The sequence below is a fragment of the Mya arenaria genome, chromosome 4, assembly GCF_026914265.1.
Source record: "Mya arenaria isolate MELC-2E11 chromosome 4, ASM2691426v1".
In the NCBI taxonomy this organism is placed as follows: Eukaryota; Metazoa; Mollusca; class Bivalvia; order Myida; family Myidae; genus Mya; species Mya arenaria.
The window spans coordinates 81,021,413-81,046,935 of NC_069125.1; the positions used below are offsets into that span (position 1 = coordinate 81,021,413).

Consider the following 25,523-nt stretch of genomic DNA (forward strand, 5'->3'; position numbering starts at 1 on the left):
TCTCTTTATCATTTGTTAATAACGACCCTAAGGCTTGATTAATAATTATCAAATGATCTGCTTTCTGATAAACTCATATATTACTTGGTACCATCGAAGATCAATCAGCAAGGGCCAAGGTCAACCGCTAATGGCTAATTTAAATACTGTCCAGAGATGAGCTTAATTACCTTGTTTACTAAAATCCTATCAAAGGGGTTTGGTCTAGTCCATTTTGACGTCACCAGATATATTGATTGACAGGCTCCTTTTTGTTGCGATAGCCAGTAAGATACTTTGAGTATGGTCACGTGAGGTCAAATGTACCACCTGATATCGTTAAACTATGAAGGAAAATTAGGAAACACTTCTGAATGGTCATCTGCAATTTAGGTCAATTGAGAAATATAAAAACACTTATCCGGAGCTTAAGGGATAGTTTTTGGAGTTTGGAGTCTGCTTCTCGTTAGGATAGTCGAGAATGTAACTGGGTTTAAATCTTCAGGTCTAAGGACCGAGATCAGGCAGTCTGCCAGCTTAAGATCTCAGAGTCAGCTTTGCTCTTCTTTAATAGATCAAATTAATTGGAACTAAGAAACAAATAATTGCTAACAATAAAACGTGTATCATCGGACGTGGTTGTTTTGACTTTATAACTATACGATAGAACGGCTTAGTGTAAAGGACGCGGTTTAATCATGAGGGTGCTACATATATCGTTTAATTTTATTGAGAAAACCTTAGCATTATTTAAGTTTGGTGATACATTTAAAAGGTAGATCAGAATATTTTTATATAATACTGAGGTAGCTGTTCAATTAAATGGATACTTGTCAGATTTTTTTTAAGATAGGTAGAGGATGAAGACAGGGAGATCCAATTTCTCCATACTTATTTCTTTTATGTGCAGAAATCCTTCCTATTAAAAAAAGACATTGTAAAGATATAAAAGGTGTATGTGTCGATGGGGAGGAATATAGGATTTCACAATTTGTGGATGATACATCTGTATTACTAGATGGTACAGAGAACACAGTAAAAACTGTCATAGAGCAGTTATATAGATTTTCACAATTATCAGGTTTAAAGGTACATTTTGATAAAACGAAGTCAGTTTGGATTGGAACACTAAAATATTATGCCAGATCGATTAAAACAAAATTCAAATTGTCATGGGGTGATACTAGATTTAAACTATTTGGTGTACATTTTGATGTAGATCTTTATAAAATGTGTGAAATAAACTTTGATGAGAAACTGTTGAAAGTGAAGAATAGCATTCGGTATTGGAAAAGAATAAAATTAACACCTATAGGCAAACTAACTGTCGTAAAGTCAATTGTATTACCACTGTTTTTTTATCAGCTTACCTTATCCATCAAATGATTTTATGAAACAACTCAACGATTTATTCTCTGAGTTTGTATGGGATGAACCTAAAATGCAAAGCACAGTGTTTGTGAAAGATTTTACAGAAGGTGGTATAAATATAATAGATGTTGTGAGTTATATGTATAGCTTGAAAATAAAATGGCTTAAAAACTATATAGTACATACTGAAAGTAAATGTTTTAAAGTAATGGCTAGTTTATTTGATGTGGTAAAGATGTTTAATTGTGGTAAAATGTTTTTTTTAAATATTTGCCAAAAATTGTCAAATAATTTTTGGAAATATGTAATAAAAGAATAAATGCTTTATATAGATAAAATATGTATGGGCAAAGTAAAGCAGTTTTTGCATATTCCTTTATTCTATAACCATAACTTTAAAAAAGGGAAGTTATGTTTTTATACCTGCCTTATATAATAAGGGGTTACACTATTTAAAAGACTTATTCGATTTAATTGGTAAAATGTATAATCTTAGTGCTTAAGAATGGATTGTTGGCAAACAAATAAACTTATTACATTACAATGGGCTTAAATCTGCAATATATCCATATATAAAACAAAAGAACATTGTGTTAGGAGACATTGATATTGCTCTTTGTATTAACCCATGATTTAATTGTTATTTATAACATGACCTAAATAGATTTCTTTACAACACGTTTATTAAAACAATGATATACCAACTAGTCAACAAAAGTGGGTGTTGTTATATTAAAATATCAATATAAAATGGAAAGTTACATATAGCTATGTATTCTATTGCTCAAGAGACACATATATACAATGGTTACAGACAACAATAATTCACAGAATACTACCAACAAAATCGTTGCTTTATAAAATGAAATTAGTCGATGATAAGCTATGTTCCTTTTGTGAACGCTGTGAAGAAACTCTTTTTCATCTTTTTTGGGATTGTAATAAGATACAGCCTTTGCTACAACATATTTTACAAAAAGTGTTTTCCATTGACCCAAATACTGTCATACATAGCATGTTTGTTTTGTTAAGGTCTGGAAATAATAATTTCAGGTTTGACTTATTGTTCCTAGAATTTAAGAAATTCACATTTTTATGTAAAAGAAAAAAATAGTTCCAACAATGCCAGGGTTTATAAATAGCCTAAGACTGGCTCTGAATATTTATAATAGCACACAATTATCGGAAAGGAAAAAAAAGTTATTAGACAGTTGAAGAACGTTTTCTATTATAACTTCTTTTTCAATAAAATTATACTAAAATAACAGTTAAATATAAAGCATTGACGTTGACATACGTTGACAATATCTGATATACTTGCATGTTTATTTATTTCCTTGGTTTTTTATCTTTCCGTTTTTTCCCTTATTTTATTGTTGTACAATGTTATTTATAATGAAACAGTACAATACGTGTGTATGAATGTTACTTTTCATGGTCTGTGTATGTTGTTGTATCTACTGTTTGAATAAAAGAAACTATCCCTGATAAAAACAGGATTTTTTTTTTCGTTCTAAAATGGTTATGCTGTCTGGCATTCCCCAAAAATATTATAATTTGTCTCAGTATTTGACAAAATGCGCACAATAATGCGAATAATTGTGTGGTGATAGATGTGTTTTTATTGTATGGGGAATGCTGTATATTTTAAACAAAACTAGTAATATTTATTTACATGTTAGATAACTATTTTAAATAAAGCAATAATAGCTACATATCCAAGTATTCCTTTAACACTTAACAGAACCTCAATATTTCGTATACCATGACACTAAACAGTCAAAACAAATCTTAATATCAAATTCTTTCGTGTCTTGGTCAAGATTATCAGTCCATACGTACGTTAGAAGTTAAGTTTCCACATCAAAAAAGTGAAAATATGACACATAATCCGATATTTGCTTTTAATAGGTCAAAACAAATGTTTTCGTTCATATGTCAAGAATACAAATGGTAAAACGTGCGCAGTAAGTACATTTGCTACTCATGGTGTGTTAAACCATAAACTTACTTGGCATTTTACTGAATGGCGTGATGTGTTACAAGAAATCAAAGAATGTCGAGAAAATGGATGAATTTTGTTTCTACGTCTAAAACAATGATCACGTGTGTCCTACGTCAAATTTACATAATACAGGAAATGTGTAAAACCATCTACATCAACGATGACTAATCTACATACCTATATAGTATTAACGAAAGCGCTGCCTTTCTTGTTAGTGTTTTTTTTTTTAAGTTCTATGTCTTTGGCGTTTACCCTGTGCCATAAAACGGGGATTATTTTTAAACTTTTCGCTACTGAGCTTGTTTCTGTAGTTCTCATATTAATATTGAAGGATCTTTTGCGGATGTTTAGTTATAGTTTATTAATAAGATCAAGGGTGACGTACAAGGAGTGAAGGCAAACATTTGTCGTTATGCAAATTATGGAAGTTTTTACCTTATTTAATTTACAAAGCTGTTCTGCTGCACTAGATAGTTTATTTAATATTTGAACAAACATGTACATTAATATTGTATACGTCAGAATATATATATATGACTCAATTATGCACAAGGTTCACATACTACTATATTTGAATGTAACATACAGGACGCAGCTGGCTTACGATTGTTTTTTACGACCTTGAGCATTGTAGATATCGATACCAATCATCTGCTGAGATTGAACGTTTATAAAAATAACTGCATTCGTCTTGTTCTGTACAGTCTTAAGTTTATGAAAGCGACCTCACTCCCTGTTTCTTAAATTTTATTTTTGGTTTCAGGAATGGATTACATTCAACCCCACCTACTGTCAGAATTACACAGACCGTAATTACACATTCATTTCCTCCATAATGATAGAGCAAATCTAGTAGTTTATAAATAAACACCAAACACGTTACATCATGACAGGATGCAAGTAAACAACATTCACATTTATATAATTAAATTTCGATAACACATATTGAAATAACATGTTTAACTAAGCCAGACCTGTGTATATTTCATATTGCTTCAATAATAGTTATTAAAGTATATGAGTACACATAAAGAACACTTTAAAGAACAGTACAACATACACATACTAATACTTGAAGACATTACTCACATTGCATGCGTTTCCTAGAAACAAAAGGAAAAATTTCTAGATACATTTGCTTCATTGCTAAAATATTTGTGTTACAGATTTACAGAAAGCAATTATATAAAAACTTGTTAATGTTAAACATGTTATTGCAATGCACGGCATTTAAATAAAGACTTTCGATAGAAAGAAGCATTCCCGTCCAACGCGGAAAATGTGGAAAATCGCAAACAAATAATATAATACACACTATTTCATTTTTATCGTATCTGTAGAAGGACGAAATTGGTCCACACATGAAGTATGTTAATTCGGCAGTCAGTGCGTAAAACCACATACGTAACACTCTTACACAGTCTGTATTTATGTGCAAAATATATTTAAAATAATCACAACAATTGTTGTATATAACAATAGGAAAATATTATGTCACATTTAAAGAGTCAACTACAAGAATCTTTAATGAAGCGTCTAACACGTGTTAACATATCACAAAAAGGTTCCAAAGACAAAAGACAAAGAGTTTACACGTACCTAGAAAGTTTTATTTGTACACATATAATGTGTAACATCACATCATTCGATGACAAATGGCCAATGTCCTTTTGCTTTCTTTGTGTTCATGTATAAGGAAAGATTTAAAGTTGACTCTGGTGTACTAAGTTAATTCATCGTATGTAAAAACCAAGAAAGAGGTCTAAATTGTTGCTCGAACATTGTGAAACGCAATCACAAACAAGTCGAGTTAAGTTGGTTAGCAATATATCGTATGCAAAAATCTAGAAAGGCATTTTTTGCAGAAGCTTAAAGCTTGCAAAAGGTTTCGACAAAAAAGGAAATATCAGGATATAATTCGTTGAAAAGGGGTATTTTAGAACATCAGAAACATATCGAATTCTGTCAACAACATAGATGTTATATGTTTGTTAAAAAGTCATCATTTGTAAAAAGAAGTTTACTGGGCAAGAATATCTTGCAATGCGACAATATTCGGTGACGAAAGGGTTTTTATTGCAGCAGCTTATAATGTGAAAACAATAACAAATATAATGAAATTGTAACAATAATCTGCTAGAGGACCTTAAAGTTCAAGGAGCTTCTCTAATCAAATTTAAAATAAATAAGTATAAACGTGTTAACATATCACAAAAAGGTTCCAAAGACAAAAGACAAAGAGTTTACACGTACCTAGTAAGTTTTATTTGTACACATATAATGTGTAACATCACATCATTCGATGACAAATGGCCAATGTCCTTTTGCTTTCTTTGTGTTCATGTATAAGGAAATATTTAAAGTTGACTCTGGTGTACTAAGTTAATTCATCGTATGTAAAAACCAAGAAAGAGGTCTTAATTGTTGCTCGAACATTGTGAAACGCAATCACAAACAAGTCGAGTTAAGTTGGTTAGCAATATATCGTATGCAAAAATCAAGAAAGGCATTTTTGCAGAAGCTTAAAGTTTGCAAAGGGTTTCGACAAAAAAGGAAATATCAGGACATAATTCGTTGAAAAGGGGTATTTTAAAACATCAGAAACATATCGAATTCTGTCAACAACATAGATGTTATATGTATGTTAAAAAAGTCATCATTTGTAAAAAAAAGTTTACTGGGCAAGTATATCTTGCAATGCGACAATATTCGGTGACGAAAGGGTTTTTATTGCAGCAGCTTATAATGTGAAAACAATAACAAATATAATGAAATTGTAACAATAATCTGCTAGAGGACCTTAAAGTTCAAAGAGCTTCTCTAATAAAATTTAAAATAAATAAGTATAAACGGCCAGTTAAATTCATCTTTTGTATATATAAAAAATTAGACGGTTGAGTATTTGCACTGCGGAAAATGGTTGAATATACGGGAAAGAATGGTCCCGTACATCTTGAATATACGGGCGTGTTCGGACCCGTGCACCCAACGTGTACGGGACCCGTACATGAATACGTATACGGAACACCACGTGTACGGACTTTCGTATAACCATCCACGTACCCGTATATATACGAAAGTTATAAAAGTATAAACAATTTTTTATTTCTTTCACGTATTTTTGAAGAAATACAAATTTTTAGCATATCATTTTTTTGGCAAAAATATATGTATGAATGTGCGGAGCCCATACACTCGCATGTACGGGATGGATATACGGACCCCGTACGTGCAACGTGTACATGATGAATATACGGACCCCGTATATGCAACGTATACGGGATGGATATACATACACCGTACACGTAACGTGCACGGGATGGATATACGGACCAGTACACGCAACATGTACGGGATTGGAATATGGACCCCGTACACGGATGAATGTACGGTCCTTATACGGTATGGACCTAGGTAAGGTTTGACCGTGTTAGACACGGATGATAAGAAAAAAACAAATACATGCTGTTTTATAAAAAAACATTATTTATAGACATAGACAAAACTACTATTTATATAAATTCACAAGATTTAAAAATAGCATAGTTGAATAATCAAGTTTAAATGTCATTCTAGATCTGCCTTAACATAATCATTTTATTGTGGCATTTGCTCAAACAAAATGTGGTATGATTAAAATTCCACTGTCTTGTCAACAACAATTTATACAGGCTGTTAAAACAAACATCAAGAAATCATTACACAACTAATATAAGTTCCATTCCGCGATTTCTTAGCTTCAGGCATTAGGTCAAATTGCGCACGGACATCAGGTCACTTAAAAAAGAAATTATACAGACATAACAAGCTTATGGCGTACAGACATTTGAACCCCATGATAGAAAAACTATTAGAATATGTGACACAACCTATAAATGTCTAGACTTGCTAAAGATGCACTCTCAAAGCATTAAAAACTGTAATCTTTGGCAGTTTTCAGCAATTTACTGTAATCTGTGTGCTTGAATTGAAGGAATTTATACACAAGTTACCTATATCTGAGACAAAAATATTTTATGTCAAAACGGTCAATCTGAGAGAGTGCAGCTCTAAACAATTCAACCAGTCCATTCCGAGATGTGATGATAATACATAAACATAAATTGTGCTGTACATGATATTCCTATGAAATATTGTCGATGTATGCCAACTAATATTTAATCAAAGTAATTTCAATACATAGCTTGTATTAATTCATAAAGGCATACATATGTATTATTTTGTTTCCCCTCAAAATTGTACCAGCGAGCCAAAAATTGTCTAATGTCAAAATGTCAAACCTTTTAGATTGCCATCTTTTTAGTCGACTATCGTAAATTGAAATTATTATAGTCGCATAAATATGCATAGCAAAAACGAAAAATTGATGTTGTATGGCTGAAAGCGTTAAGATAAATAGCATTTTCGGCAGATTTCCAAATAGTTGAGATCATTATTGTGAGTTATCTTAATGACTGAAGACTTTAATGCCAAATTTAGCTGAATCTGAGACAAAACTTAAATAAGTAAAAAGTGTAAAACTTAAGAGAGTGCAACTTTAAAGATTGTGTATCTTTATTGCCACTCCCTCATACCAATGGATGGGTTAGGGTCAACTATCAATGAAAATAAAGTTAATAATGGGTAACAAACTATGAAAAGTAAGCTAACAATTAGAGCCGTTTAAGATAAATTAAGGAATAGAAAAAAATCTGGTTTGCTACTTCTTAAATGTTTATCTAATTGTTAAACTGTTGTTTTTTAACCACGAAGATGAACAATAAGTTTCAATTCAGAACTTTCAATATCATGCAAACTTAAAATTAATATTTATTGTTTTCAGTCTAATTTCTTTAAAACAGATGCCTCTTATTTCAGAGCGGATTTTATCAGCATTCTTCAAAACAGTTGTCACAATTGTTTAAATATAATAAGTAGTGAGATAAGGAAGCTGGTTATTTATATAAAAAATTATGTACTTATATTTCATTATTTTAATTTATATTTAATTCGGTCATAAAATTTCCCACAGTCTGTCGAATTAATTGATAAGTTTTTGATTATGTGTTTTAGTTGTAACTCGTATAGTTTTATGACCCACTTGCCATGTGGTTTTTCAAAGCAAATGATCATGTCACTAATTGACATAACACGGGCTGTCAGTCAAACTTGCCGGCCAATACCCGACTGACCAATCAGCGTCCAAATAAGGTATGGCTTATCAGTTGCCCTTTGCTATCCGCCATGACCTCCGACAATCTGCACTTCAGTAGTATAAAACTTTTCCTTCAATATATTTATTACAAGTGTGTTCTTTATGATTGAGATCAAGGTTAAACGAATAAGGAGAGCCAAAACACTGACATTAACAAAATTACGTTGAGGTTGATTTCCTCTGCATTTCTTTAACATACATAATAATAACTGTGTATTAAAACTACACTCACAGATTGACCGTATTGACAACGTTTTTGTCTTGGAATGAACCAATTTTGCGTAAATATCTGGATTTCAGTGATATAAGACTGCTGACAAATGATCAGTTCTTCATATTTAGGTTTGAAAATTGATGTTTAATGGCTGAAAGCTTTACAATAACACTAAGTCTTTAAAAATTCTAAATATTTCGGCAGTTTTCAAAATAGTTACGATCAGTTATACTGTAAGTTATCTTTTATGATTGAATGAAATGAAGGCATTGATGCCAAATTCAGCATATGAGACAAAACTTAAAAAATGTTAAAATTGTCAATCTTTGAAATGCATCTTTAAAGAGCATCTTTATTTCAACTCCCTCATACCAATAGGAGGATTAGGGTAAACTGCTTTCAATGAAAAGGAGGTTCATAATAGGAATCAAACTTTGAAGAAAGTAAGCTAACAATAAGAGCCATTTTCAATAAAATCAAGATAAAAACAAATTTGGTGTCTTCAAAATTAGAACTATTAAAAAACTTGAAATTAATAAATATTTTTGTTGTGTTTATTTAGTAATCGGTCTCTTTTGACGCCTTTTCTTAGATATGATCTTATTTTATCAGCATTTAAAAAGCAGATGTCACAGATAATATAAAACTGTTTGAATACCATTATGACTGGATAAACATGCTGGATTTTTATTTACATTGTTATTCATTTTATTCATTTATTAATATTAATCTATCATTCTTTAATTCATGCATAATATGATAATATTATTTTCAGCAGTTTGTCGATGAAATTTATTAATAATTTTAATAATTTGTGTTTTGTAGATTTATGACCCACTGGCCATGTGACCCACTGGCCATGTGGTTATGAAAACAAATGATCTCCGGGCGACACGCACTAATTGGAAGGGCCATAAAAGTACCCGAGAAAAAGACAGTGATGACACTTCTTAAATATGTTAGGTGTCAACTTTCAATATAAAAACAAAATATATTAGTTATGCATCCCACTTTTTCGGCACCCATAAACTGAAACAGTCGTCTGTGGACTTATCTGAAAAATGTATTAGTTAATTCCTACGATTTACTAAAAGCGATATAGATTTATGTGTTAAGTCCTAACGTAAAGGAGTGAACCCCTCCCCTCATAACCTATATGCCCCATTGGTATATTAATCATATACGGGGAAACTGAACATTCCCAAACACTAAGCGTGTACGGGAAACACAACATGTCCGTGTTACAATTTTGTACGGGTAATGTTACTTGTATATTTCCGAACATTTATAATATACGGGATTTGTACCCGCCAGTATATTCTACATGTAAGGGAAACTAAACATTCCCGGGCCCTAGCCGTGAATTTATCTTCCCGGCATTTACGAATTCAATTATTTTGTATCATATAGATGTCATTATAATTTTTCAACGGCTGTTAAAACACATAAAAGCGTAAATATTTCTATAAAACGCGACTCCTGTTACTCTGCGAAACACGGAATAACGAATAATTCAATGGTATATGTAATAAATGTTGATCATATCATATATGCTGTCAAATGTAACACCAATCAGCATTGTCAAATTTTATTTTTCATAATTTATTCTATCATTAAGATGTCGCTTTATTTTCATCAAAGACTGTTACATTTTGCTACAAAACGTGACTCTTACTTGCGGCTTGGTAAGAGGGCTGACCTAGCCTACTACACCCTCTACATCGACAGAAACGCCGTGAGGGCATAGGGACACGACGGCGGCGAGGTTTCCATCCTGTCATGGAAAATCAATGGTTGAACTGATTGCAAAAAGAGCATTACTGATATAGCTGATTTGAAACCACATAACTAAGAACATATGTCGACGTCAAAAATTGTTTTTGATGAAAATTTTCAATGTAACCGATGTAACCAGTTGTATTGGTACCGATAACCCGATATTTGAGATAGAAAAACAACAACATTTTTTAAAACTTTTCGAAAACTTTGCTGTAACTCATTTTAACTATTGTAACCATATAACTAAGGTCAGGTGTCCACCTGAAAACTCGTTTTTTGATGAAATTTTCGATGTAACCGGTTGTAACCAATAACCGCGAAACCCGATATTTCAGATAGAAAAAAACAACACTTTTTCAAACTTTTCAAAAACTTTGTTGTAACTCATCGATGTAATTGCGTAACCCGATATTTGGGATAGAAAACACAAACAATTTTTCCAATTTTCAAAAACTTTGCTTTAACTCACTGTAACTGATGTAACCGCATAACTCTGATAAGATATCGACCTGAAAACTCGATTTTTGATGAAAATTTTCGATTTTACCGATGTTGTAACCACTGTAACCGATAACGCGATATTTGAGATAGAAAAAACACTTTCTCAAACTTTTTTAAAACTTTGATGTAACACATTGTAACTATTGTAACCGCATAACTTTGATAATATGTCGACCTGAAAACTCGATATTTGATGTTGAACTTTGAATGTGTTCGATGTAACGGATGTAAGCAGTTGTAACCAATGTAACCGCGTAACCGGCTATTTGAGATAGAAAAAAAAAACTTTTACAAACTTTTCAAAAACTTTGCTGTAACTCATTGTACCTATTGTAACCGAATAACTCTGATCATATGTCGATCTGAAAACTCAATTTTTGATGTTGAACTTTAAATTTGTTCGATGTAACCGATGTAACCGCGTAACCCGCTATTTGAGATAGAAAAAAAACAACACTTTCTCAAACTTTTCTACAACTTTGCTGTAAACCATTGTAGCTATTGTAACCGCATAAATCTGATCATATGTCGACCTGAAAGCTAGTTTTTCTGTTGTTGAACTTTGACTTTGTTTTCATTGTATATACTATGTTTATTTGTCTATAGCCAATGTTTAATAATAACTTGAAAAGGGTTACAAAATTCGCAGCTCTCATTTTATGGGCCGATTTATGGCGCTAATAGGATTACTGACCTTGATTTCTTTAAGAATTGAATATTATTTTCTGCGTTTCATTGATGTATTAGGTGGATTTTTTCCGATACTTCATATATCAATGAAACGCAGAAAACTAATGTTCAATACCTATAATAACAACTGTCTTTCATCTCACCGATAAAAGATCATTTTTATTTTGCTATTATCCAACAATCGCAATTCATCACTCGATAAGTCCAAGTAACATGTAGCCTTCCCAATCGTATTAATACTGCCGACCCCTCATTTTTTTACTGTTTCTTAACGGATTAACAGCACTTTTCATGTACGATATTTAGGTTTAGACGACTTGTTTACACCCTGAAATGTATCTTCCATTATTCATTGCCTAAGACAATATTTTTACCATTAAACCTACTGCCTTGTTGTTTATATTCATGAATGGTTGGAATGGCATTACGTTCATTAAACTGTTGACCTAGATCTGAACTTTCATTATCACTTTAATTTTTCAATTTTAACATCAGGCAAATCATCAAAAGAAATGTTCATAAGTTCTTCAATTTCTGGAGGAATCTCAGCAGCAGCAGCAGCAGCAGCAGCAGCAGCAGCAGCAGCAGCAGCAGCAGCAGCAGCAGTTTCGTCACTCAATTCCGGCTTAAATAACTCAAAACTACCGTAAAGCTATTTTAACAAGACGAAACCTGACAGTCACCAGCCATGTTGACTCTGTGCTGCAGACGAACTTTCAGCTTCCAGTTCTCCGCAATCAATTTATTGTTATTAATATTAAAACATAAAACCAGCACAATATTTTCAAAAGGTTTATTGTTCAATTGTTGCTTTATTTTAACCCCAGTTATTTTAAGAAGGAAAATACACATATTAAATGCGCTAACTTTTGTAAACAACTTCAGACTATGAAGTCACGTCATAGGTTGTAAACAAAAAGTAGTCGGGTTATGGATATTAAGAAGCTGATTAGCATACATATGGGGAAACGAATGAATGACGCATATGTTATTTTTTCCAATAAATTTAAGCATTTACTCGCACCTGCTCAAAGTTGTAATTATATTTAAGTTAAAACTAAATTATTGTATTTTGTAAGACATTTTTGGTTTTAAGTGATTTGCTTAAGTAAACATAGATGCATTAAACAAGCTTAGACGCACACTATTTCGAATCTACGCATACACATTTGTTCAGTTGATCGGCTGTCTAGTATATCATTCATCAAGTTCGTATACCATTTGAAGATTTTATCACTTTTGATTATGAATAAATATACGTAAATTGTTCCTTTAACTGCTTACATACTTTTCTATCGGAGATCGCACACACAATATACAGGTTTTGCACAATACATATATTGTGTCAAAAGAGGAATGTAACGCTTATTTACTACAACTTAATACAAAACACATTTGTTAATGTATACTTATTCTTTATTTAGTGATGTAATATAATTTTACATATCTGGTATTATGTAACTATAGATAATGCATTATATACAGACGATTGAATTAGAAAAAAGCAATAAGCTGAATTCTGTTAATCAATAATTCTAAATTGCAAGTGCATATTTATGCGAAAAACTACAGAAACAAGCTCAGAAGCAAAAGGTTTAAACATAAACCCGGTTCAATGGCACTGGGTTAACATCTAAGACATAGAACATAAAATCAAAAAAATCACAAACAAGAAACATGAAAGAACTGTGCCATTAAACGGGGTTTATGTTAAACTGTTGGCTACTGGGCTTGTTTCTGTAGTTATTCACATAAATATTGATAATATTTGTGAAACCAAGATGAGTTTTCTGTTGCTGAACATACAAGTTTACGCTGATAGTAGGCGTACTGTTGACAGAAGGTATTTATAATTAGGCATACATTATATATGATACATATAACTCGACCCAGCCTTGCTCGGTTTCGACCCCGCATTACTAATGTACCATGGACAACGTTTCTTATCAGTCGTCTTCAATTTTATTTTAAGTATAATTTCGGTTATCCTGTTTCTATTAGTAATGCTTGCGCAACATATTGCTTAGGTTTCTCTATGGTTTATAATGGAAGCGCTCGTTGTTGTAGGCTAGACAAGCCTGATCTTTTGTTTAATTAATTACAATTAGCTAGTTTCATAACAGTAACTGAAATACCTATACGAACATGTCTATCATCTCACGAGTTTATTGCAATAAGCAATGCATTTGTCGCCAATGTGGGTACACGGTAAGGAATTTAAATCATTATTGAAGGTTTATAACCTGTAAAGTGCTGGGAATTTGACAATTTGGCAGACAACTTGAAACAAAAGGGGTAATAACTTCGATAATTCGGTATACACAAACGATAATATTATGCCCATCAATTTATTTAGTTTGCTTCAGAAACTGTTTTTCATTTTGAAATAACAGTACGGATCGATTTAGGACAATCGTGTTCACAAACACTGGAATTGGATACCTTACCAATTAGGAAAAATAAATGTTAGTTGAAATTTGATAGGAAATGAAATTAAATACTGTTTTACTTAGTAGTCTTTGAATACAAGGATATTTTAATAGATTCATTTCTGATGTAAAATATCTATGGATATCTTGATATTAACAATGAAAAAAGGTATTACAAGCTTGCCTGTTCTTTTTATAAAAAAACGTTGAATGTAAACCCTAACATCAACTGATGTCATATTTTGTAACTTTACAACATAATATACACAGTATTCAAAATAATATTTTATGTAATGTAGTGCTAACTGTATGTTTTTTTTTCAAATATCTGAAATTTGAATGAAAGTTTATTATTTTGTTTTTATTGTAAAACTATTGTTTTCTATCATTACAAATAAGTTATCTCTTTGAAATACTACCTGATTGACCCTGCCCATACATTTAAAAGAACATTGCCACAGCACACACAAGGTGTAATTTACACTAATTGTTGAGTAAGTTTCAGCTTCCGATCGTTGTCGTACTTTAAAGGGACTGTTCACCAGATTGGCACCAAAAAGGTTTTTTTCTGTAACGAATCTCAGGACAATTATCTAATAGAATGCGCTACGCTTTGATATCATAATTGTTAAGCAAAGTACTAAAATGTAAAAAATAAATGTGTCGGAGACCGGGTTCCAACCCGTATCGCCAAAATTGCAGTTAAGCGTCGTATCCACTGAGCTAACACGGCTTACTCTAATCGGGTGACATGATTAAGCTTTACACCTACCCCGGTAATATCACGTGATAACACCGACTAGCCAATCACGCATAAGGAATGAATTCTACCTGGTAGACATACAGAGTAATCTTTTTTAATGGAAAAATACGAAATAACTGCTAAACTTAAATAAATTGTAAACTATATGGTACTTCATTTAGCAAGTTTAAATGCATTGTACATCGATGCCAAGTTTATTACAGTTTTCGACAATTTTATCTTACTGAGTACAGCCCCTTTAAGTTACATACATTTAAAAGGGCAGAGTACTTTATACGCTACACTGTTTACGTGAAAACTGTACTTTATAACACCAAGCATAATTCTACGACATGCAAACTGAACGATGTACAAAAGTCAATGTTAAAAAAGGTATCATTCATTTTTAAATCAATATATCATATTAACAGTTGAACCCCTGCTTCGTGATGATCAGTGTGCAGTTCGACATTGAAATTATGGGATCACGACTAAAAAAGGTTTTATATTGTTTATTTCATATACTGATACAGCAATGTAACCATTTATGTTACTTATCTTTTCATTTTCTTTTGAACCGTTGTTCATGTTTCTGTCAGTGTTTACAAATCCTTACTATCAGTGTAAAAAGCAATACTCCCATATGAATTTCAGTGACGTTAAAGAATGAAGGTGGATCTTTTAAGGTCAATCGACAAAACAAATTAAACATTTACCAGTAATTCAGCATAATTATGCACTAGGTGAATCACTAACTACTCAATCTAAACTTCTTAGTTTTCGTTTTTTCATAAATCGTCTCACAGGAACGTTAATCAATAGGCAGAGTTTCTGCCATGTAAGAAGTACGGCTTTTATTTAGAATGAAGATTTTAATTATGTTTGTGTCGGTATTATTTTTTAACAAAGTCAAAATAAGCATTTTTCTTCGACAGAAAATGTCATCATATCATAATATATGGTAAAGATAAAATACTGAGGAAGGGAGAGAGATATATATATTAGCGGCGACGTGAATATACAGGTCATCGGCCACGATATATTCACTTCAAAAACATATTAAATGGAAACGTGATTAAATTTGACAGCAATCGGTACACTTTGAAATCATTAGATATGATGCTCGACCACAAATGACGCTGTGATGCTTAAATAAGTCCATTCTGTCTTGTTGATATCAAGTAGAAAATACAAACATGTATCGAAACGTAAGTCTGATAAGATTGTTTGTTAATACAGTTTGTAAACGGAATGGTAATATATATATACATATGTATGTACAAGGGCTGTTTAATGTTCGTGAAAAGCTTTTGTATATTTTAAATACCAATGCAGTTTTATTAGGTTGATGTAACTTTTGAAAGTGTCACATATTAACGATCAAACAGATTTAAATAGACTATGTAGAAATGGCCATATCGTATTGTAGTGAAACGTTGATGAGGAAAAATATTGGAATGGAAAACGGGTCAGTTTGAAAAAATGGTTTGGGTTTTAAAACACTTTAACTACGAAATTGCTATAGAGCATAATTCCAGACGCAAATTATATTTTTTACTCGTATATCTATTGAAACATTGTATTAAGTTCGAATGATATCATAAACGTTAAATATTGTTTATGTGGTAGATAAATGTATGGCTGAAAAAGCGACGTCAAATTACTTGTCATTTAATGTGTTGTTGTTTATTCTTAGGATTTCCCCTTACAACTGCTTATTTTTGTTTATCAGTCGATAAACGCAACATCTTCGGATATGTTCAGATCGCAATTCATCGCATAACAACATCAATGAAAACTATTGATGTTGTTAATGTTTGTATTGTATTAGCAGGTCCCGTAAAATATAAAACAACATTTTAGAAAGTGTTATTTTTTGAAAATTTAAATGTATTGTTGCCATAGGTGTTAACATTTTACGTTTAAAGGTGATTTCAAGTGGTTATTTTGACGTCATTTCAAAAAATGCTTCCGATTACAGTCGGGTCGTTCTATTTACAGAACGGGTAAGAAAGGGTTACTGAAAGGTTTTCATAAATGACATGAAGTATATTTTAACAATTATTGAATAAAATTATGAACTATTGGTGTTAATAGTAATAAGTAATGAATTGCGGGGTTAATGTCATTAAAGGTGATATGAACGCAATTGTTCTAGTCAAAGTACGAGTGAAATGGCTCCTGTCAAGAAACTTAAATTTGTAATCCTTACGAAATAAATACGAATGTAAAGCACAAATGCTATCATTGTCGTCATGAGGGTCGTAGGTAAGTTTACAATTTTGTATTTGTTATCCGTATACTAGAAATTGCAAGTTTACGTACCACTAAATTGTTACGATTCCGATATTCCAGTGAAATTACAAGTTACACTAAGTTAGAACACCTGCAATCGTTAAGGTTATATCACAACTAGCAATTATCGACTAGAATTTGAACATAGATGAATCTTGAAGGTCAATATGTAGTATTGGTATTGAAGTTATGAATAATAAGTATTTCGCGGAAAATATGACGACTTATTGAAAGACATAAACAGCGATCCAATACGATAATAGTTATTATAATGATAACAACGATAATAATAATACTACTACTACTACTACTACTACTACTACTACTACTACTACTACTACTACTACTACTACTACTACTACTACTACTACTACTACTACTGCTACTGCTACTACTACTACTACTACTACTACTACTACTACTACTACTACTACTACTACTACTACCTCTACTACTACTACTACTACTACTACTACTACTACTACTACTACTACTACTACTACTACTACTACTACTACTACTACTACTACTACTACTACTACTACTACTACTACTTCTAATACTACTACTACTACTACTACTACTACTACTACTACTACTACTACTACTACTACTACTACTACTACTACTACTACTACTACTACTACTACTACTACTACAACTACTACTACTACTACTAATATAACTACTACTACTACTACTACTACTACTACTACTACTACTACTACTACTACTACTACTACTACTACTACTACTACTACTACTACTACTAATAATAATAATAATAATAATAATAATGATACTAATAATTATAATTATAATAATAATGAAAATAAATATAAATCACTGATTGTTTTTAAATTTAAAGGAAACACGAGAATGGAAAGCAAATTATATCAAATCGGTTACCGGTAGAAAAAGAAGTAGTAAACTGCTGGAAGTAGAAACATTTAATTACCAATTAAAGATTGATGTAAATTTAGAATATAGGCTTGGTTTTATTGATGTTAATTTTCACTATAAATATGAAAGTAATTATTTCGCGAAATATATAATGACTTATTGAACAATAAACAACGATTTTAATATACTTTTTTGAATAAATTGTACCGATTAAATCTGATCTTGTGGTATATTAATTTAGAGATATAAAACAATATGTAATCAATACATACTGATTACATTTCACTCAAATATATGTATTTATGACCTATATCTTTAATTTCAAAAATATTTTAATCCTTAATCAAACGATTATCTCTGGTCGTTCAACTTCAATGTTATATATACCATGTTTGAGACATTCGCAGTTTCCCTCTATTCATATCAGAAAGGTAACAAGAAGCTGGTACTTAAACCTTGCTAAAATTCTCTACTGCATAACAAAAGTACTATTTAATGATATAAACACTTTTTATTTAGCGTTTCCTTGAAATCAAGGTAAGACACTTAACCCCTTCCATTAATCTCTGATTGAAAGTATTTACTCAAACTGAAGCGCTCGTGTATAATTGCAATATTTTTAGTTTTGGGCGCTACTTATGTTTCCTTTGTTTGGTACTACATTGCCTTCAACGTATTGCTAGCTACGATGAAGATTATTTGCTTAGTCTTGTACTAATTGATTAATGAAACGCAATACTCGGAACCCCTAAACTGGTTTATACCGCTCATGAGGTCTTACTTAGTTTTGACTAATTGTGCCTATACAGGAACTAAACATTTTCGTTATAACGACTATGCATATAGTTTTGTAACGTTTGTTGCTCTGAAGCATTGTTTGGTATGTGTTATGTAAGGCTCCGTCAGCCTTTAAACATGACGCTGTTTAGATGTAAGACTATTGTGAGTATGCAAGTAGTTTCCATTAATAATGTATATGCTCTCAACATTTGTAGTTAAAAGATTTAATATGTCACTCGTTAAATTTCCGGTCTCATAATGTGTACCTCGAAACAGGCTTGCCTTATTTTCTAAATGTATCACATGATAATAATCATATAAAATCAATATACAAGGTGTCAAATTCCTTTATATTGTAATGTGCTACTTCTGTGTTTTTATGCGACATGAATTTTGTGAAATAATCTTGGTTATGGTATATTATTGTCATTCGAACTAATCGTAAGCTATGTTTTGCGTTAACAAGGACAAATGTAAGAGGCATCCGGAAATGGAACAATATCGAACAATCTTTTCACATATGTATAACGTAGTCAAGCGTATGTGATTTGAAATCCATATTATCTAACAGTTTAGGGTACATTATTAATCAAGATATAAGTTCAAATGATAAACGTCGTATTTGCAGTTATGTTTTCAATATGTCCGAATGAGCATGAACATAACCGGCAAGTAAATGAAAGAACACACTTTGCAATGTCGTTTATTTTTTATCTATTATTTTCTTAAACTTGCACACCATCACCTTTTCAAATATATAGTTAAAAGAAATCCATTATGCTTGACAAGCCAACATAATCGGACTGTTGCAAACGCATAACACGTTTCTTATTACCTGTTTGTATATGATTGCGAATGCACCAACGATTAAAAGCCAAAATACATAGAAATGGCAAGCAAGCAAAGTAGGCCTTAAAACAAGTATGACTAAAGTCAAATGCACTTATACATAAAACAAATTATTAAATATTAAATTCATACGAAATAGATTTTATTGAAGGCATTTATCAAACAGTCACTTATTCCTCATTTTTATTACCGCTTTGAATTGCATTTTAAGCTTTGACGTTATATGCAATACGATAAATATATATTTTTTTGGGGGGGTTAAGAATTTGAGTGTCCAAACAGTTTACCCTGTTTGGGAGTTCCGTCGGAATTCCTACTTTGGTAGAAGGTAACGATACAGGGTAAGAGGTTTATTTCGATGATCGATTACTGAAAACAATTATATAAAGAAAAGTAATTTCAGTTTGTTTTGCTGGCATTCCGTGTTATTTAAGACTAAACAAATTTTAAAAACGTATGTTCATCTATGTCTTTAATACGCAACTATTTTATATAGCGCCGCGTCCCTTAAAATAGATAAATCAAAATATTTTTTCTGTGTACCCAATCGCTTCATTCAGTAAACAACGTGTGCTAGGTCCAAACTCAATAGATATTTATCTTATACAACTACGCCGAAATATGCCTGATTACATAAAAATGATCTACAACTTAAGCTAAATTTGAAAAGGGAAAAACTATACTTTTCTAGCTGACTCTATGTTTATATGTTTTATATATAGTACATCATAGAAAATCGGAATTATAGTAAAATAGAGGGTTTAAAGGGCAATTATCATATTGTAAAATTCATATTCATTGTGTTTTTTTTTATTTTGACAGGTTTGCGAGCGATTTATTGTATTGGCTGTGCCATAACTATCATCTACTATATATATTTGAACCACATCTTCGAAAGCAGCGATCATATAAAGAGGGCAATAATAGAGCAATATGAGGATTTGAAAAGCGCAAATGTTACACATATAATTCTGTGGTGGAATCAGCCAGCATGGGTTGGAACCTATGAAAGAAAATGTGGTAACTGTATTGTTGCAACGAACAGAGGCGTTTTCGATAACAGCTCCGCGGTTGTGTTTTCCCTAGCCGATCGTGGGATGGGAAAAAAACCACCGGTAAAAATCATTAAGAGAAACCAAAATCAAATCTGGATAGCATTTTCATTAGAAGCAAATACGCTGAACTTACGGAACAGAAACTACGCAAATAAATATTGGAGAAATATGTTTAATTGGACATGGAACTATAGGTCGTCTTCTGATATATTTATGCCTTATGGACGGGTATCAAAAAGACAAAAGCCACTGTCAAAAAACTACTCCATGATATTTCAACGTAAGAACAAATTTGCAGCATGGGCCGTCAGTCACTGTAATGCACACAGTTTAAGAGACAAATTTGTGACACAAATGAATATGTGTTTGCAAACAAAGAGTATCGACATATTTGGAAAATGTGGCCGTTTAAAGGTTTCAGAGAGTGAACTTTCTAATTTAATAGATAATGATTACAAATTTTATTTAGCGTTTGAAAATGCTTTTTGTGATGATTATGTAACGGAAAAGATATTTGCAAATTATAATAATGACGTTATTAACGTGGTCCGCGGAAAAGCAAATTACACTGAAATATTTCCAAAAGACTCGTTTATCAACACCAAGGACTTCAGAAACACAAAGGATTTAGTTCGTTTTATGATTGAAGTTTCGGAAAACGAAACCTTGTATTCGAATTTTTTAATTCAGAAAGATGAATTTCAAGCCTGGTACACACTCGAAGAGCAATACAAAAAGTCAATATGTGATATTTGCCGGAAATTGAATGATCCCGATCTTAAAAAAAAGATGATTTTTGACGCAGTAGAGACACTTGGACAGTGCATCAAACCAAATGATGTTTAGTGTAAACGAGCATTTCATTCTAATCGAACAGGTCACAATCCTTTCAAATATCTCAAATTGTTATTGTTAATATGTTAAATGTTCAATTTCTGACTCAGAAAAAAATCAAAATATGGGGCACGACAATACGACATGCATTAAAACAATCTTTCATTTGAGTATTAAACACAGAGCAATTTAACTTATGTTTTTTTTGTTTCAAACATATTGAAACACGACTTGATTTCCCGATAAAGCAAGGTTGATGAGGGTATGGTTTATTTGTGTTGTTTGTTTTTGTGTATGTGGTGTAAGTTTGCGTTTGTGTTTGTATATTTGTATGTGATATTAGTTTGTTTGTGTTTATAGTTCATTTTCTGTTGGACCCTCCTCTGAGGAAAATGGTTGAGTTTAAAGGAAAGAACGGTCTCGTACATCTTGAAAATACGGGCTTGTTCGGACCCATACACGCAACGTGTACGGGACCTGTACACAAATACGTATACGAAACACCACTTGTACGGACTTCCGTATATCCATCCCCGTACCCGCGGATAAACGGAGTTATCAATGTATATAAAAAATTTTTTTATTTCCTTCACATATTTTCGAAGAAATACATATTTTTAGCATAGCATTTTTTTGGCCAAAATTAATGCATTGATGTACGGAGTCCGTACACTCGCATGTTCGGGATGGATATTAGAACCCCGTACATGCAACGTGTACGGGATAAATATACGGACCTCGTACATGCAACGTATACGGGATGGATATACGGACCCCGTACATGCAACGTGTACGGGATAAATATACGGACCCCGAACACGCAACGTGTACGGGATGAATATACGGCCCCGTTCACGCAACGTGTACGGGATGAATATACGGCCCCGTTCACGCAACGTGTACGGGATGGAAATACGGACTTCTTACATGCAGCGTGTACGGGATGGAAATACGGACCCTATACACGCAACCTGTACGGGATAGAAATACGGACCCGTACACGCAATATGTACGAGATTGGAATACAAAACCCGTACACGGATGAATGTAAAATAACAAATACATGCTGTTTTTTTATAAAACATTATTTATAGACATAGGAAAAACTACTTTTTATATAAATTCATAAGATTTAAAAATGGCATGTTTGAGTAATTAATGACCCTATGTCATTCTAGCCGTAACATAATCATTTCATTGTGTCATTTGCTCAAACAAATTGTATTATGATTAAAATTCCACTGTCTTGTCAAACAACAATTTATACAGGCTGTTAAAACAAACATCAAGAAAACATTCCACAACTAATATGAGCTCCATTCTGCGATTTCTTGGCTTCAGGCAACTTGTCAAATTGCGCACGGACATCAGATCACTGAAAAAAGAAATTATACAGACACAACAAGCTTATGGCTTAAAGACACTTGAAATGCAGATTCGATATAATACAGTAATATTGTAAAATTCATCACCATAAAGTTAGAAAACCCCGTGATAGAAAACCCATTAGAAATTGTGACATCCTATATATGTCTATACTTGTTAAAGATGCACTCTCAAAGCATTATTAATTGTAATCCTTGGCAGTCTATTTTCAGCAATTTACTGTGATCTTTGTGCTTGAATTGAAGGAATTCTCCTATAACTTGACCTCTTGACCTAGTTTTTGACCCAGATTCGAACTTGGCCTAGAGCTAATCATTATAAACATTCTGACTAAGTATAATGAACATACAGTCATAAATGCGACCTCTAGAGTGCTAACAAGCGTTTCCTATCATTTGACCTAATGACCTAGTTTTTGACCGCACATGAGCAAGATCGAACTTGGCCTAGAGCTAATCAATCTAAACATTCTGACCAACTTTCAGGAAGATACAGTCGTAAATGAGACCTCAGGCCTCAATTTCTCGAAACTTCTTAAGTCCCTTATAACAGGATTAAGCTAAACTCACTGTTTTTTTGTTTTCAATAATAGGATAATATTTACTTCTTAAAGAGTTTTTATACTTTAGATAGGAATTATCTATATGTTAGTTAAATGAAACCATTTTTCATTTATCAAAATTCCATTTAAGTATGTATTTTGAGTAATTGAAATAAGCTACTTAAGCCTGTTAAGCTTAAGAAGTTTCGAGAAATTGGGGCCTAGAGTATTAACACGCTTTTCTTTCAATTTGACAAGGTGACCTAGTTTTTGACCACACTTGACCCAGATTCAAACTTGACCTAGAGATTATCAATATTAACATTCTGAACAAGTTTCATGAAGACACAGTCATAAATGTGACTTTTATAGTTAACAAGCTTTTCCTTTAATTTGACCTGGTGACCTTGTTTTTAACCTCAGCTGACCCAAGACTTTATTGAGGGTATTATTCTGACCAAGTTTAATTAATATAGTGCCCAAACTGTGACCTCTGGAGTGTTAGCATTCAAATTGTTGACGACGGACGACGACGGACGACGACGGACGACTATGACGGATGACGGACACAGGGCGATCACAATAGCTCACCTTGAGCAGTTTGTGCTCAGGTGAGCTAAACACAAGCACATAGATTATTCAACAAAACATTAGTTATTGATATATATATATATATATATATTTGTTGTAAACTTGTAATATATGCACAATAAAGCAATTGAACAGTTCACAACATTATCAGAACAAAAATGTACTATAATTATGCTTACATTAGCTCATTCATTAGCCCATCCAGTTTAAAACTACAAAATGTATATCCTTTGCCAATACACTTTATTATTCAGAACGTATTAGGCTTTGTTTTAATTTTAACATTGTCACTGTATTTTTGACATAGTAAATTGCCCCCTCCCCCATCCCCCCAGCAAATGTTTAGCAGCCTACTGACAAGATGAATGTAATAAACTATGATGTATTGATCTATTGATAGGGGAATACTCTCCAAGAAAATTGACACAATTCTCTGCATTTGATACATATGCAATTCTTGTCTCTTATTTCAATTGTTCATGATGATTACAGTACTGAAGTCATCGATCCAAGATACATAATGCACTCTGGTATATGGTTCTGAAGTGATCGTCCCATGCCAACTCTGGTATCATGAATAAAATGTTACTGGTGAATACAGTACTGAAGTGATCAAATCCTGATGCCACTCTGGTATCCTGGATAAAATGTTATTGGTGAATCCAACTTACTGAAGAGATCAATCCCAGATGCCACTCTGGTATACTGGATTAAACCTTACTGGTGAATACGGTACTATAGTGATGAATTCCGATCTGAAACAGATTAACACCTAACTCAGAATATAATAAAAAAGGGTCAATTTGTTTACATTAACGCAGATGAACCGACTATCATACTAACAAATGAAGTCACCGTTGTTAAAAATATATAAATATGGCCTAAGACCACAGTTATTCTAACTATATGTTTCATATAGACACTAACCAAGCTTATAATGTATCACTTCAAAACAGTATTTTCATCTAATATTTTTTGCAAAAACTTCAAAACTCCTATAGTTCAATTTCAGGCTGTATGCAACACATACTGAAAGTTTGGCAATAATATATTAAACACTTTTGGAATGAGTATAAGCACCTGTGGTGTTTTCATAAATATCAGAAATAGCCATTTCCATCAATCGGTAAGCAGCAAACTTTTATTTCCTCATGCATTGGAATAATCTGACAAAGTAAAGTTAATATATATATATAGACAGCACCATAAAAATGGCCTGCCTTTTCTATTAAGATTTTTTCAAAGCAAAATGAGATTTTGCCACTTTATCAGCTTAGCGTTTATATAAAAAATAACATAGAGCCAAACTGAAATGCTTCCAGGGACAAATGGCGCAGCAAAGGAAATGGCAAAAAACACCAAAACTGAAAGATTCATGACAGCTG

The 25,523-nt window shown here is 32.2% G+C and overlaps 1 protein-coding gene across 1 annotated transcript; it reads left to right on the top strand.

Annotated features, from left to right (window-relative positions):
• The first annotated feature begins 20,586 nt into the window (after positions 1–20,586).
• On the top strand, positions 20,587–21,813 carry LOC128232781 (alpha-(1,3)-fucosyltransferase C-like). The gene has a single exon (XM_052946510.1). The coding sequence runs from the start codon at positions 20,829–20,831 to the stop codon at positions 21,630–21,632; it is 804 nt and encodes a 267-aa protein (XP_052802470.1). The 5' UTR covers positions 20,587–20,828; the 3' UTR covers positions 21,633–21,813.
• The last annotated feature ends 3,710 nt before the right edge of the window (positions 21,814–25,523 follow it).